The sequence below is a fragment of the Falco rusticolus genome, chromosome 11 (assembly GCF_015220075.1).
Source record: "Falco rusticolus isolate bFalRus1 chromosome 11, bFalRus1.pri, whole genome shotgun sequence".
Lineage (NCBI taxonomy): Eukaryota > Metazoa > Chordata > Aves > Falconiformes > Falconidae > Falco > Falco rusticolus.
This window is the reverse complement of record NC_051197.1, coordinates 10,336,348-10,352,186: the sequence shown is the minus strand read 5'-3', so window position 1 is coordinate 10,352,186 and position 15,839 is coordinate 10,336,348. Positions and strand designations below refer to the sequence as shown.

The following is a 15,839-nucleotide window of genomic DNA, read 5'->3' as shown; positions in this document are numbered from 1 at the left end:
TCTGAAGGGAGCAGGTTTTCATTTTACACACATTGTCAGTGGAGCCTTCTTAGCCAGCTCATTTCCCAGGTCTTTAACCAGCCAGCCTGCCTGGAACAGAGAGATTTCCTCTCTTCTCCAATCACTTGGCTGCACATGGGAGAGAAGCCCTTTGACGAGGTGAATTTGCAAGCCTCTCAAATCCTCTTTATTCTCGCTGTGCTATCCCTCCTTGACTCATCTCCAGGAGACCATGTTGGGCTAAGCCCAGAAGGAGCATGGAAAGGTGATGGCACCAATCCTAGACACACACAAACACACACAGATACAGATTCCACCCCTTACCCGCACCATAAATTAAACACCATCTATACCCAGGGCTGGGTAGGATCAGCTAAAATAACCCAGTCCAGTCCTCCAGTACCCAAGGGGTGGAATTCAGAACAGCCCATGGTCTTCACCCACCCCAGACCACAAACCTGCTCCTCCTGTGTCCCTAATAAACTGGAGGCCTGTTCAGGTACACAGCTGGGGGTTAACACACACATGCAGAAAAAGGCAGCTAAATTGGGCTATTCCTGTGTTAGCCAAAGCAATGACAGCGGGAGTCTGCGGTGGGACCAGTGCTTAGGCAACCGGTGCTTCAATAAGCAACGGCATTCAAGAGGCAACATGAACTCATAGGGATGCTTTTTCCTTGCAGCTGCTTGCACTGTCTAAAATCAAGCAATTTTAGACATTGGGTTTGACAATTTTAGACAAATTTAGACAATTTAGAGAGTGGGGAGCACAAGGCAAAATGAATACAGACAGCCTTGGGGCACACATAGTCTGGGGGTAAGGGAGAAGGTGGCTGGTAGAGTGAAAGAGCAGGCAGGCCAAATGCTTACTGAGTGCAATCATTTTAATGAGTCTGTCTTCTCCAAATTCCACATGGCACACATGCAAATAGTAATTTTAAAAAAGACTCACACCAGAAATGCTGACTTAGAGAACAAGATACTCTCCCTGTCTCCACTACACAAAGGAGGCGCGAGATTCACATTAGTCACGGCCAATCACGGAGACAGACAGACAGACAGACGTGGAAATCCTGAAAGACAGAAAAAGGCAAAAGCAGGGCATTCATGCTTCAGAAGGCAGCAGATGTTCCCATGCCCACCTTGCTGTGCAGGCAGGCAGTTGTGGTCACAGCTTGGCATACAGACCCACCGCACCAGGGGATCAGAATCTCACTGGTCCTACATCTCTGCTTGCCCAGGCACAATCTCTGCTGGTTGTTGTCTCTTGGGTCCCAAGGGTGCCAACTCCCAGAGCAACACCAGCTTTACAGTGACCTGCACGTGCTGCGCAGGATGCACCAGGTGTCGGGGCTATGTCAGAGTTCCCTGTACGGTACCGGCTGGGATGCCACACCACCAGTGCGAACCAGGCTAAACTCCTAGACTCCCCGCAAAGTCCTGCTTCTGCCTCCGTTCCTGCCCAAGGGGCTTTTGCCTTCATTTGTATGGGATACGCCACTGCACGATCCATCACTGGTAGCATTTCACGGCGCAGCTGCAATACGGAGTGATTCCAGTACGCACACTCCAGGCTTGGCTTTCAAACCTTCAGCGAGTAGAGAAAAGAGTTGTGTGGTTACCACTTGGTGTCAGTATGTTTTTGGCTCCAAGCGCTCAAAGGAAAGTGCTGCAGTAACCGTATTCATGTGGTCAATGCCTCTAAAGGACTTCCAGCCTGTTGTGTGCTACTCCAAAAGGATAGTGAGCCAGCAAGCTGGGAATCAAACCTACATCGGCGAGCTGTTCTGTTTAATTGCTACAGCAGTTCCCGTGTGCCAAAGGGCAGCCGGTGCTGGAGGCAGAGCCCACCCGTGACAATGAGCTCTAATGGAGAGCGTGCAGAGATCAGACCATACAGATTCACCCATCTTCAAGCAACATCCAGACTCAGGTGTGCCAACACCAACGTGCTGCTTGGCAATGTGTACATCTTTAACGCAGCTTTCAGTGCAGTCGGGAGAAGGTTTTCGCTCTCGCACAGGCAGGGAGCTGAGCAGTAGCACAATGAAATTATTTGCCCAGGACCTGGAGTCTGTACCAGAGACTTGAAACCACATCTTCCCAGGCCCACACAAACATCCTTCTCCTAAGCCTGCTTCTGCCCCTCCTAGCCAGTAGACCAGCCCTGATAAAATCACAGGGGTAATCCCCTGGTGTAGAAGCAGATGTTCAAGGCAGGGAACTGTTGGAGCACTCAAGGAGGACCCACAGCAAGAGAGTTTGCTTGCCTCTCATCAAGGAATGAAATTCAACCTCATCCTACCCCAGCTCATGAAGGGGACATCAGCTGCACAGCAGCTCCCCAGAGCAACCAGGACACCTCATGCATGGGCTGTACAGCACCTTGACTCTTCTCTCCAGGTCCCCCATGACCCCACATGCCACCACGCAACTCAGCACACCAGCCATACAGCTCTCAAAGCCCGGCCATGCAGAGGTCTGCTGGTGGCCCATGGCCACGTCACAACCTCTCCCTCTGCTCCTCCTCCTCCTTTCCCTGCAGCCCTCCCACCTCTCCAGACACCCATTTCTGCCGGCTGACACCTCAGGGCTCTGTTGTCCTCAGCCTAGCAAACAGCTGGCGCTGGGCTGAATGGGAACCATTACAGATGGGATGTGACGCAAGAGCTGGCTGAAGGAAACATAACAAAGGCCACAGAAAACCTGAGTGGTGGGCGGCATGGACTGGTTGCTGGTCCTCCTAATCTGGGAAACTTGGGGCATCAAAGGGAACCAGCAGGGTGCAGGATGAAAATAAACCAAGGATAGAGAACTTTTATGGCCTCTCATGAAACTGCGCAACTCCCCGCTGCAGGATCATAAATAATGAAACCTCACAGACATTCAAGGCGCAAAGGGATTATTTTGTCAAGAAGCAATCCATTCAGGGCTACTGAATACAGGCACCACTTCCAGCTCAGGAAGCTCCTAAGCAATAGTGCATTGGAGGCTAGGAGAGCATTTTGGGCAAGCAACACCCTGGGTTTGCCCCAGCTTTATGCTCTTCTCCAGACCTTGCTCTTGGCGTTGTCAGAAATTGGATGCTGGGCTAGCTGGGCCTTTGGAACGATCTGGTACGATTACTCTTGTGTCCATAAGACTTCCTAGTCACTATGAGTCCCAAGACCCCTATTTCAAATATAGAATTTCCATAAACAGAAAACCTATGCAGCTGTTCCTGCTCAAAATCCATCCTTCTGGTGCTGCCTCCCCACATACGGGTCCTGCCTAGCACATCTGTCCTTCTCTACACTGGTCCCACATCTCATAAAACATGTGAACAGCCCCTACAGGAGTCAGAGCAATGGCCCATCAGCACAGTGCTGTCCTCCCAGCTGGGGTCACCCAGGGAAGAACACAAAGCCTTTGCAGCAACGATTTGCAGCATCAGATCAGGGAGATGGGGTGTCTTTGCGTTGAACAGCTCTTGATCAGTTCTCTTCTGCAAACACAGCCCGTTGCTTTGCAAGCCCATGAGCACACCGAGCAGCCAGTTTCCTGCAGCAAGGAGGTCCACTCCTGATTGCCCACTCTGTGTAATGGATCTTCAGGGAAGGAGATACACTCACCACCTTCTAGCACAGCTATGCTGAAGCCCATACAGTTATTTGCCCCCTGCTGCAAGCTGATGTGTGTCCCAGGCCAGCCTTCCACAAAGAGATGGAAAGGAAAGTGCCTAGCACTTGGTACATAATCGTTGCCCAAAAATTTAATTTGCAGGCTCCTGCCAGTCTCTGGTTACTCGAGGAGCTTATCCTCGAGGATTCAGCTTGGCTGACCTTCTAAGATACCTACTGCACTGAGCAGCACAGTGATCAAATAATCAGTTGATCATCAAACTGATTAAAACAAGAGGAAAATACCGGTGCCAATTGTGATCCTTGTAGATTTGCCGTCTCTTAGAATAGGTGGTAAATCGCCCAAATGAAGGCAAGATGGGGCAAGGATTTTCAAGAGAGGGGAGATTGTTTCACACTGCTTTTTCAATAGCAAACACATAGCTTTGTCCCTACTGCCAAAAAGCCTGGCACTAAAAATGCTGAAATCTTGTAACTGAGTGGCAGCAAGCTGTAATTTACTGCATTCCTGCTTCTTTTATGTTCAAGAATTGCTTCACTTCTGAGAAGAAAGAGCTGTCATTTGTCAGCCCTGCGTAGCCCCTCCTTCCAGCCCTCACATTTCCATGTTATGCTAGACAAATTAATTCAGCCCTCTTCCTATCTGCTCCCCCAAACAGCCTGTGTCTTCCCAGGAACTGAGAGTCAACCTTTCACAGCAACATCATCATCAATTTTCTTTTAGAAAGCCATGTAATGGGCATGTTCCTTTCAACAAAAATCCGGAACTTCTCTGCTGTTGTATCCACCTCCCTTAAAATGATCCAGAGGTACCTGTCTGTCTGCTGGCTTTTCACAAGGACCTTTCCCACACCTCTAACCAATGGTGCATCACAGATCTCCAGCCCACCCATCGCACATCTGGCTGGCTGCTAACAAAAGCTCTGCCTGGGTTTAGGATGCAGCCAGGTCCCTGGGCAAGTTGAGCTGTATTGCCTCTCCTCCTGTGGTGTACTTGGCCACCGGCCCATTGCCTTCCATGGTGAAGAGCTTGCAAGTCTTCGTGTTCTCATGAACTGGCGTGGACTTTTTCGAGGAGATGGGGGAATTTGTGGGGCTCAGCTGAACGGCAGTGGTATCCTGCACTGTGTGCTCGCTAGTTTCAATTTCAAAGGCTGTGTTGCCAGGTTTGATGAGCCCAATGTTGGAGCCTGGTTTGGATTTCCTGGCTCCATGAGCTGGAGGCCTGCGGCTGCAGATGCAGCAGGCACCAAAGAATGTGAAGGCCACCACCAGCAAGATGGGTCCGATGATGATGGGAGGGTTGTTCACAGGGAGGAAGGTCCCAAAGGCAAATGCTCCCACTAAAGTGATGTTGATCCCTGCTAGCATGATGCAAAGTCCACAAGCGCAGCAGAGAGCGGGGGAGGGGAGGCCCTGAGGTCGTGTCTTTTTCTGGGTGGGTTTCTGGGACAAAGAGGCGCTGCTCTTCTCACTGAACATGTTGAGATGAGTCTCAGAAGTTGCTTCAGTCCTGGCTAGGTGTATACTGTATTGAGAAGGCTAGCTCTGGTCTCCTGCTGCCTTGAAATCCCTGGAGAGGAATAAAAAAGCATGCAGCTGTTAGAGCAATAAACCAAAGGCCCCTTACCATCACCATTCATGGTGACCAGAATCTTCTCTGGGTTTGCTGGTATCAGCAACCAAATACAAATCCAAGCTTGCTCTCAAGTCTGGGCTCTCCCTGTCCATGGTGGCCACGTGCAGTCAGCCTCAGGCTGGAGCACTAAGCCCAGCGTGCTCAACACCCTTTGCCATCCAGATGGATGACACCCAAGTGAATCCAACCACGTGATGGCCCAGAGCCTACGCTTGGCTCTGCCTAAAGTCTGAGCCACAGCCCAGCATTGCAGCAGCATGGCTGGACAGACCCACATCACGAGCTCTGATGTTTCTCACATGGGTTTGAGACGTGCTGCATACACCTCTTGATGCTCCCTCTACTCCATCCACCCTTCCCTTAAAATACAGGTTCTTCAGGACAGGCAGTATGTCCCGCTGCCCATTTGGGCAGTAGCTGGTTTCACAGCGTTTGTCATCACCCACACAACACCTGCCCAAAGTAAGAGACCACAGTACTGCTCTGAACATCCCTCACTGCAACATGAGTGCAACATATTCTTTGATGGGTAAAGGTCCCAAATGGTAACAGAAAGCGGGACTCTGCTCCACACCTCAGTTGTCCAGTAACTGAAACCAGTCATCCAGGTTGCCTTTCTAGCCAGTGGAGAATAAAAGGTCACTGAAGATGATCCAGAACATCTGAGAAAAAATGTCCACAGTGGAGGGCTGAGCTGACTACAGAGGGAACCTTGGAGATCGAGCAGTTAGGAGATCGAGCAGTCAGCAGTTCGATGTTCAGTGAGACAAACTCCATCCACAGATACTGAATGACTTGCCATCAGTCACAGAATTCTAGGATAAAATAGAGCAAATGTAAGTGTTTTGCCTGCAGGACCACGTTTTCTACTATGCATCAAACCCCGTTCGGTGTGATCACAGGAGATCCCATAGAAGGGAGCAGGGAAGCTTGTTTGCCTCAGCAACTGTAAAACCAAACGTGTGTAAGGTTCTTGCACAAGCGACACCAGCTCCTGGATGGAGGCTCATGGAAACTGAGACAATGAACCTGTAAAAGAGCACGTGTGGGGGTCTGCCTAGCGTGGAAGGCAGGAACACACAGCCCTGACTGACAACAGCAGCTTCTCCATGGAGGAGATTGCTGGATGTGATAAGAGCTGGCTTTGTGTTCCCCATACTTTGCTGGGAAGCCAAACTGCCAGCAGTTTGTAGGCGATGCCTTTGATTTTACAGGCAGGAGAGCATTTCTCTTCCCAGCCTGATTGCAAACAACAGCAGTCTGCTCTCTCCTGCTCCCCTGCCTGGCTTCCTAGCTGCTTCCCTCCTCTGCTGTCAAATCACTTCCAAAAGGGTTGCTGGGGGGGGGGGGGCGGGCGGAACTGGCACTGCACAGGTTTCTGCTGTAAGAGCCAAGAATCACTGCTGTGCTATTAACACTCTGCAGCCACTAAATTAAAAAAAAAAAACCAACCCATCACCCTGAAACATGCCAGTGGGATCAGCTGGGCATTTTCAACATGTTTCCTTGGTTATAAAATTTTCCTGCACTTCCAGCTGAGGCAAAGCCCTCTGCTGCTCTAGCTGGTGTCATACCGCGCTTCCTTCGCTTAGGCTTTTGTTTAGACCTGAATGAAGTGCAGCAGTGAACTTCCAGCGAAGTTCCTATTCAGCTGAGACATCAGATGGAGCTGACAGGGACAGACACACGGAAGGATTAAATCCTTTCTCATCAGGGGATGCCTGACTGGGGAGGAGAATCTCTGCAGGCAAAGACTGTTCAGTAGAACTGAAAGCGTTAGAGAGCAAAAGGGCATTTTCTCCATTAGCCAGGCTAAACACATACACATATGTTTCTCCAGCAATGCCCTTTTGTTCTGCTCAGGAACCCTGGCACACTGATGTGAGCTAGAGCCTTGATTCTGCCTCCTGGACCAGCAGCAAGATAGCTTCTGGTTAAAGACGCACACGCACTGTTCTCAGCCCAGCTCTTACAGATGCCAGCCTGAATCTTTGGCACACAGAGGCTGCAGGCACCCCAGTGTGGCTCTGTCCCTCAGTTTGCTCTACATCCCCCCCACTGCAAAATGCTCAGCAGGGAAACGTGTGGCTCCTCATGGTTAAATCATATCACAGATTCACTCCACCAGGTTTCTCCTTCCTGATGCCTCATCACTCACCTGCTTCCACCCTGCAAGAATTCCCCTGCATGGGCGAGCCGGGCTGCCATCACAGCTGCTGGGCTCTGTCAGGATGTACAAACCAGCCACCTGCCCTTGCTCCTCGGCACGGCAGAGACCAGAGGTCATACTCCCACCCGGATTTTCAAGAATAGCTTCAACCTGTTGCCCATCACATCTGTCAGTGGTCACCTGCAGTCGCTCCAAAGAGACCATGCCAGTTTCTGGCTGCTTTCAAGGCTGCAGCGATATCACCCTGTACAGTCCCTGGTAGCTCATTTCTCTGCTTGACAATTTTTGTTCATCGTTACAGCCCCGTGAGCGTAGGGGCTTAACCTTGGGCAAAATCCACACTGGACCTCCCCAGGCTGTAACAGGGGAGAACGGGGATAAGAGGGCTCTTTCAGGTACCATCACAATGATACACCAGGGCAGCCCATCCAAGGACAGCTCACCCCAGCAGGTAAAAGAGAACCATAGATCCGCTCTGGAAGGATAAATGACATGAGAGAATGATCCAGCTGGACTCAGGGTGGGTACAGTCACCATCTCCTTCCCAGGCCTTCATGGCCGCTTCCCAGAAGAAGAGAGGACCAGCTCTACAGTACAGAAATAGGGCTGTGGCACATAAGGACAGAGACCTCTCACCCTGCAACTTGACTGGAGAAGACGCTGGCTGCTCCTTGGGCCACCCTAGGACAGGCAGACAGCTCCCAGGTTGTGCCCAGGGACACAGCCACCTGCCTCCTGGCAAGCAAAGAGGGAAGAAAGGAAGTTTGCAAATAAACCACCGCGGCTAAAGCAGTGCTGAGTAGCTTGCCAGGAGTCACCGTCCTAGCTTGGGTGTCTGGGGATGCATTAGTATCAGCCTGCACAAAAGGTCAGAGACCAGAGCAGGCAGTGTGACAGACCCCAGGGCCCTGGACCTCCTCAGATACATCTGCGGCCGCAACACCGGCGCCTGTCAGTTCCAAGGGCCAGGTCTAACACGAGGGCTGTGACACTGCCCGAAGGGTGAAGCTGTAGCGACAATAATCCGAGGGTTTGTGTTGCACACCCTTAGGTGGGAAATAAAAGCACCCGGGGGTGACTGAGGGAGCAAGCCACCAAACCTGCTGAGATGGCATCAAAGAACAGCACAGGGAACCAAATCTGCCTCAGTCACATTATGTATATGGAAATATACCCAGAACCATGGGACAGAGCTAGCTGGAGCGGTCAAAAATAGAGCCAAGGTTGAGATCTCACATGAACTGTACGAGAAATTCTGGGACCTGTCACACCCTTTCTATAGCTGCACCATAAGGGTTCTGGTCATGCTATGTCCAAGACAAAACCTCTTTCCCATCCTCTTTGCTTGGGACACCTACACGGTGTAACAGACCTTTCCCAGCAGAAAGCAATGAAGACACTGGAGAATCTAAGGGGAGCCCTGCTTGCAGTGGGGACCTCTCCCATCAGCCTGAGGACAGAAGACCTTGGAAGATAGCACCATCACAGGGCTAGGACATGACCTGCACATGCACCACGGCGTAACCAACAGTACATCCCGCCGTACTCAGTACTGGTGAGGCTGCACCTCGAATACTGTGTTGAGTTTTGGGATCCTCACGACAAGAGGGACGTAGAGGTGCTATAACATGTCTAGAGATGGGTAACGGAGCTGGTGAGGGGTCTAGAAAGCAAGTCCTATGAGGAGCAGCTGAGGGAACTGGGGCTGTTTGGCCTGGGGAAAAGGAGGCTGAGGGGAGACCTTATCACTGTCTACAGCTCCCTGAGAGGAGGCTACAGCCAGGTGGGGGTCGGTCTTTTCTCCCAGCTAACAAGTGACAGGACACGAGGAAATGACCTCAAGTTACATCAGGGGAGGTTTAGATCGGTTATTGGGAAAAATTTCTTCCCTGAAAGAGTGATCAAGCATTGGAACAGGCTGCCCAGGGATGTGGTGGAGTCACCACCCCCGGAGGTGTCCAAAAAACATAGATGTGATGCTTAGGGACATGGTTTAGCGGTGGTCTCGGTAGTGCCGGGTTAATGGTTTGACTTGATGGTCTCAAAGGTTTTTTCCAACCTAAATAATTCTATGACTGGGAACATTCAGAAAGCAGATCGCCATTTGCTCTTCTCTTGATCTCCATATAAAATATCAGGGATTATACACAGGGGATTCCTGCTGGAAAACCAGATGAAATGGGGATGAGAAAGCCAGTAAACAGTGGAGGATCAAGCAAAAAAACAAACCAAAGCCACACAATGCCTTACACCATCCTCTACCTGATAAGACCCTGCAACAACACAAAGCCCATCTTTATTCTGATTGCCACGTACAACAGAAACATCTTTGTTCTCCTGTCATCTCGTAGAGCCCACACTGATGCTGTGGGGAGTAGGGTCCCTCTCCATTCCCTTTGCAGCCACAAGACCTCACTGACGTGGGTCAGCTCCCACTGCTGTCCTGCCTGACGATATCTGCCAGCTTTTACCTTCCAATTCAGCAAAGTTAATGGGTTCAAAAATGACAAAATTTCCAGCCAAATTATTCTGTCCAAAATGACCAACTTCCTTTCCATCAGGAGTGTGAAAAGTTCTCTTTGAGCTCTCTGTGTGAAACAGGTTCTTTTCTTATCAGTTGGCGTCTAGGTTTTTTCTCCAAACAACATTTCAGCTTGAAATGCATTACTGCCGAGCACTGCTACACAAAAATATCTATCTGTATCTCCAAGCTACAGCCACAGAAATCCAGAGGCTACAGTGATTCCTTCCAGGGCAATATCCATGCCTCCCTATATTCTCAGGGGGACAAAGACAGACTTTCACAGCTCCAAGAGCTCCTGGAGCTCAAAGGGCATACTGACATATTCAACCAGCATTTTAGGAGCATCATTTAAAGCCACACCAGCATGCACAGCTAAGCACGCTTCCCTCAGTTGTAGTGAGGAGAATCGAGTTGTCATCCTTTCCACACCATCTCACTGCAGCAACACAGCCAAAATATTTGACAGAACCCAGATGAGTCTCCTTTCTAGAGGTGTGATGGCACAGTGAAATAATGACAGTGATCAGCAAACAGAAACCGCAGTCAGACAGCTATAACCACCCCCTGCACACGGAGAGACTCTCTCACACACACACACACGCACCCTTTAGCTATCGGGAGAAGCAACAGACTTTTTCCCTGGGCAAAGTGCTGGGGAAGTCTCCGGCAGGGCTGGAGAGACCCCCAGTGTCTGGAGGGGATGGGCACTTACCTGGGCTGGAGCGTGGAGCAGGGGAAGGCGATGGAGGGAGCGGGTGCCCCGGGTCTCCCCCTCACCTTCAGTCGGGGCTGGCAAAGCCGCGGCTAGCCCCAGCAGGGCCGGGGCTGGAAGCCCAGCTGTGTAGGAGAAGGATCTCGCATACCTCCTCCTCGCCTCACCGAGCTCGGGAAACTTTGCTCGGGTGCCCGGCGAGCCCCGAGCGCTCCCCGGGAGAGCTCAGCAGGCTCGGTGCGAGCTGGGCTGCCTTCTCCCCCCACTTTCCTCCATCCCCTCGGAGGGTGCCGTCCTTCTCCTCCTCAGGCAGACGGGGGTCCAGGCACAGCATCGCCGCCCCGCCGCATCCCCCTCCAGCCCGCGGTGCCAGCGAGGCGCAGCCCCGCCGCCTCCCCCGCTGACCGGCCGGCGCTCGCCCGCTCCCCGCCGCCTTCTTCTTCCTTTTCTACTCCAAGGCTGCAGCTCCCGCCCCCTCCAGCTGACAGCGGTGCCCGGGGCCCAAGAGCTCCGCTTTTCCCCGGGGAGAAGCAGAGCCCCGGAGCGCTCCCGGCCGAGGGGCCGCCCCAGCCCGGCCCCGGCCCCCGGGGCGGGGAACAACCGCCCGCCGCGGGGAGAGGGGGGGGAACCGCCGCCGGAGCCCGGCAGCGAGATGCAGCCTCTCCGCCTGCTGCAGGGAGCTCTCACACGCGAGAGGTTTGAAATGCACGTTACAAATTAAAAATAAAAAAGAAAAATACAGCTGGTGTCCGGGTGCCCTTGGATCCTGGAGGGATGCTGGAGAGACGCCTCGCTGAGCGGCCGGCGGTGAGGGGTGCTGAGACAGGACCTCCCAGAGCTGGAAATGTTCAGGGTGTGGGAGCTGGCAAATAAAATAAACCGACCCGTCCTCAGATGCAAAACTAATGTTTTTAAGCGGCAATCAGATCTCAGGTACGCTTAAAGGTACTTGCTCTACAACACACCTGATGCCAGCCCCGTGGCAAGCGTAGCCAAGATCTCAGCTCCCACATTAAGAAGCCGGTCACCAGCTGTTTGCAGTTAGTGACTGCAGGGAACAAGGCAAATGGCAAGTTACACACTGGATGGGGTATAGGTAATTCTTCCACAGCTTAAGCACGTGCCCTCACCTGCTCTCCATGCCCAAAACTGCTGTAACCAGCCTGGGTGCTGCCAGAAATAACCGACCAGAGGCTCTTCTCCAGCTTGTTGCAGAAGAATCCTGTAACGAATCGGGCTGGAGCTGACTGAACATGAATCACACTCCCCTCTTTTTTAAACGATTGCTTTCATGATCTCCAGAGAGAAGGAGAAAGGTAACATGGAGATGCTGAAAAACAAAGGTCAAAGAGACAAATCACTGAAGAGGAATGAACACTTACTTCTCTCTATTCTCCAGGCACTACTCCAGCTTGAGTATTCTTAGTACAGCAGCATCCTCTACTGCATCGTATTGCATGTCACCTTACAGGTCGTCCTAGAAATTCAGGCAAAAACAAGCTTTGAAGAAAGGGGTTCAGCCCCTGCTGAGGAAGAAAACTCTCTCCTCCTTAGCCTGGGTAATGCCAGCAGCACACTGCATCATCACTTGAGCAAGAAGGCAGGAGAAAAGCAGTGCTGATCAGGTATGTTGACTGCCTGGGCTTCCAGAAAGAACCAATTGGGAAATCTCATTTCAGACCTTTCCAGAGATGCAGTGTATCCCTCCAGGGATTCCCTGGCCCTGTAACATGAAGTTCAACATAGCTCAGTGTTCTCTTCCCCGCCAGAAAAGCGATGATGGGAGAGCACATGGCGGAAGATTTTCTGGAGAAAGTCTCCACATGGCACGTGTGAGAGACAGTTCCACACGTGGCAGAACTAGTGTTTCATGTTTGCTGACTGTTGCTGGGTAGAAACCAGAGTGGCTGAACTCGTTCTTGGTGTGGCTCCACATCGCTCAACGGAAACGGCCATAAGCCATGTTGATTTAGGAACAGTGGCTGTCAGAGGGAAAGAGACTGCCAGGGTCATTGATTCGAGTCCCCTGCTATCACATTGTATAATAGCATCCATACGGCGCTCAAGCTCCAAAGGGGGCCAATTAATACCAAATGACCTGTGAGCTGTTCCCTAATTGCAAAAGGCAGCAATGAAGGCAGCCGTGCCCGCTTCAGGTTGGCTGTCGCATGACTCCATCACACTTTCTGCTTAATGGTCCATAAACCCAATAAAAAGGCTTTACTGAAACACTACATATTTAGGGCTCCACTGAAGCAATAATTCTGAGTTTTGCATATGTGGCCCTGACAACCTGGCAGACTGCATTCACGTGATTAAAACCACTGCTAATTCAAGAACTAAAATTAAAGGCTAGATTTCCCACTGGTATAAATCAGAGCAGATTCATTGCCTTGCAGAGTTTTGATAGCTCACAAGCATTCATGATTTGCCAAGTGGGTTTTGCCAGACTGATGGCTGACGGCTCCCAATTTCAAACTTGCCAGGAACTGGGAAAACCTGTGGTTTTTACAGACAAGATCCGAAGCCTCAGCTAACTAGGAATGGCATACCTCTGGGAGAAGCTGTTTGTTCCCAGCTTCTGCTGAATTCAGAGATTAGTTTAAGTCAGAAATTTCCGACCGAGAGGCAAAATTGCCTGCCTGCCTTTTCCTATTGTCAGTTCCTGACTCTGGTTTACATGACAAAGAAATCTAGCTCAAGCACTCTTGCCACCCAAAGGCTGGGCTTCAGTGTCACCACCTCCCAGTCTGAAGCAGGTCAGAATGGTGACTACCACATACGAAGCCCTTAGACATCCTGCTGGTTTTGTGTGGTTTCTCTCTGCAAGAATAACTGAAAAAAGGTGGGAAGGGTAAGGGTGATCCATACTTTCATAGAGAATTCAAAGGATTATTGTTGGGACTGACACTGGAGTCAAAGTGTGTGAGCAGACCCATGCTTACAATAAGAGCAGCACACCCACAGCCCAATTCCCCCACACGACAGGACCAAAAAGCAGCAGCCTGTGATGCTGCCTGCTGAACCATACCCATCACACGTGGAGCATGTGGGAGACAGAAAGTGCCTGGAAGTTTATGGTCCAGTAAGATCATTAGACAAAGGTCAGTGCAAAAACATCCCCCTGCAGATTTCCACAAGGCTTCCCAGAACTGGCACCGCTCTGTGCATTTACACTGCAGTTGCCTTTTAAGGGAAGGAAACGAGACTGAATCTGCTGTTGCTCCAAACCAATTCTAAATGCCACCACACCTGTCCCAATGTTTGCACTCCAGCAGGATCCAGCTCTGTCTCATGGCTCTGTGCTGTCTCTGGCAGTTTAGAAGAGGGCAAATTTCTGCAGCAATGTTCATCTGTCTATAACAGCAAGTACAGAAAGATAGAAGCAAAAAAGAAGTTAGTATTTGTCATTCCTAGAGGCAGCTGCGAAATTACTGTGCAGCGGATTTAAACCCATGAAGGAGATGCCTCCTTGTACTGTGTGTAATTAAAATCACAGGACTCCGCTGTGCAGAACAACAGTATTAATGTGCTCAGACCCAAAACACAGATGCAACTGGACCTGTCAAACACAACAGATCAGCTGCAGCTTCTGGCTTGCAATGTCCCTGCGTTTCTGAGCACTGGGAATAGCCTGAAGGGGAAAGCTTGCTCTAGGTTTGCCATGGTCCTTGCAGTCTAAGCCTCTGCTATTGACAGCTGTTGAGGCAGAATAGGGAAGGTAGATTATTTTTTACCTAGTCCCATATGACTGTTGTCACATCAGGAATGAAGCTTTTGTTGTTTGTGAATGTAAACCCAAACTGGCTTTTCTGATCAGAGAGACTTGGCAGCCACATTTCACACCTAGTCTCCTTCAGGACAACTGCAATATCCAGCATACTCACTGCATCTCAGCAGGGATAGCTCCTACTTTTACTCTGCATTACTTGGGAGCCTTATTATCACCTGCAGCACTGTCTTCATCACCTAAAGCATCTGGGCCAGCTGTTCCCAGATTTGTTAGCAGATGCTCCCATCCCCATGCATGTGCATGCTGTACATACAACACTTTCAAAGCAGGGATCAATTAACCCCCAATTAACCATTTTAGCCAAAGACTGTAGGCAGAATACCTTTATTTCCTCATCAGGTTGCATCTCCTCAGTGTGCTGGCAACTCCTCACCTGTAGAGCACTGAGCCCAGCTGAACCCATCAAGCCCCTCCATTCAAAGAGCTGTGACCTGACATGGACCCAACCTCTCTTGCACAATCCACTCATGCCAAGACTCCCACACACAGTCTTGAGGAAGCTGAAATCAGAACAGGACAGTGCTGGGAGACAGACTGAGAAAGGTATAAAAGAGTTGTCTTTGTGCCACACTGCTTGGGATTTGGGCCCCGGACAGAATGGGGATCTCAGCTGGGCAGTCAGTGGGTACCATCAGCCTGATGTCCAGCATCATTAAAGCTTTGCCTCTACCCTCTGATTAGATGATCTACTTCCATAGCACCTTTGTGGTTTGTTGGGGTTTTTAAAAATAATCTAGAGATCATTTTCCCTCCCTTCACACAAACAAACAAACAAACAAACAAAGGTTCTAGATATTCAAACAAGTTCCTCCTTCCTATGTCACCCTCTGGAAATACTGAGCTGAAAGTTAGCAGACAGAAAGCATCTGTGCCAGTGGCTGTCCTGTTACACAAACAGTACAGTAATTTTTTATGAAGCTTTCTCAAACAGGAAGACATCAATGGGTCAGTCATCAGCAAGAGGCAAATATTTTTAATTACCTTGCAGGGAGGGTTATGTCTCCTGTGGTTAATTCTCAGAGATTCCCACTGGCAAACTAATTAGCAAGCAGCTTCACTGGAAGAGCAGGCCTGAAGTTATATGACTTTATTCACCCAGGAGGCAAACACCCAATTCATTCTCCTCTGTCACATCCTGGACTTCCCTGCTAGCCAGATCAGACCAAAGTGTAGCTAATGTGGAAGAGACAAAAACACATAGTGTGCCCATTAGGAACTCTAGCTCATCATTTCAAGTGCAGTTCATCAGAGACCTCAGCGTTACATCTTCTTCTTTAAAAGAAGTGGTGGTAGAGATTTTAGTCCAAGGGCTGTTGGCTCCTCACAAACTGAAATTTGAGTGTGTGTTAATATATTATACTTTATACACTGTATATTACATA

At 50.4% G+C, this 15,839-nt stretch overlaps 1 protein-coding gene across 2 annotated transcripts; it reads right to left on the bottom strand.

Moving 5' to 3' along the window:
• Positions 1 to 827: 827 nt before the first annotated feature.
• TMEM275 (transmembrane protein 275) lies at positions 828 to 15,553 on the bottom strand. 2 transcript variants are annotated; one of them, XM_037404528.1, is made up of 6 exons: positions 15,439 to 15,553; positions 13,917 to 14,021; positions 11,795 to 11,994; positions 11,630 to 11,712; positions 5,833 to 11,526; positions 828 to 5,192 (listed from the first exon to the last, which is right to left on the bottom strand). In XM_037404528.1, the coding sequence occupies exon 6, from the start codon at positions 5,099 to 5,101 to the stop codon at positions 4,553 to 4,555; it is 549 nt and encodes a 182-aa protein (XP_037260425.1). In that variant the 5' UTR covers positions 5,102 to 5,192; positions 5,833 to 11,526; positions 11,630 to 11,712; positions 11,795 to 11,994; positions 13,917 to 14,021; positions 15,439 to 15,553; the 3' UTR covers positions 828 to 4,552. The 2 variants fall into 2 exon arrangements, with proteins under 2 accessions (XP_037260425.1, XP_037260426.1); XM_037404529.1 differs by lacking the exon at positions 15,439 to 15,553 and adding an exon at positions 14,780 to 14,893.
• Between the last annotated feature and the right edge of the window lie 286 nt (positions 15,554 to 15,839).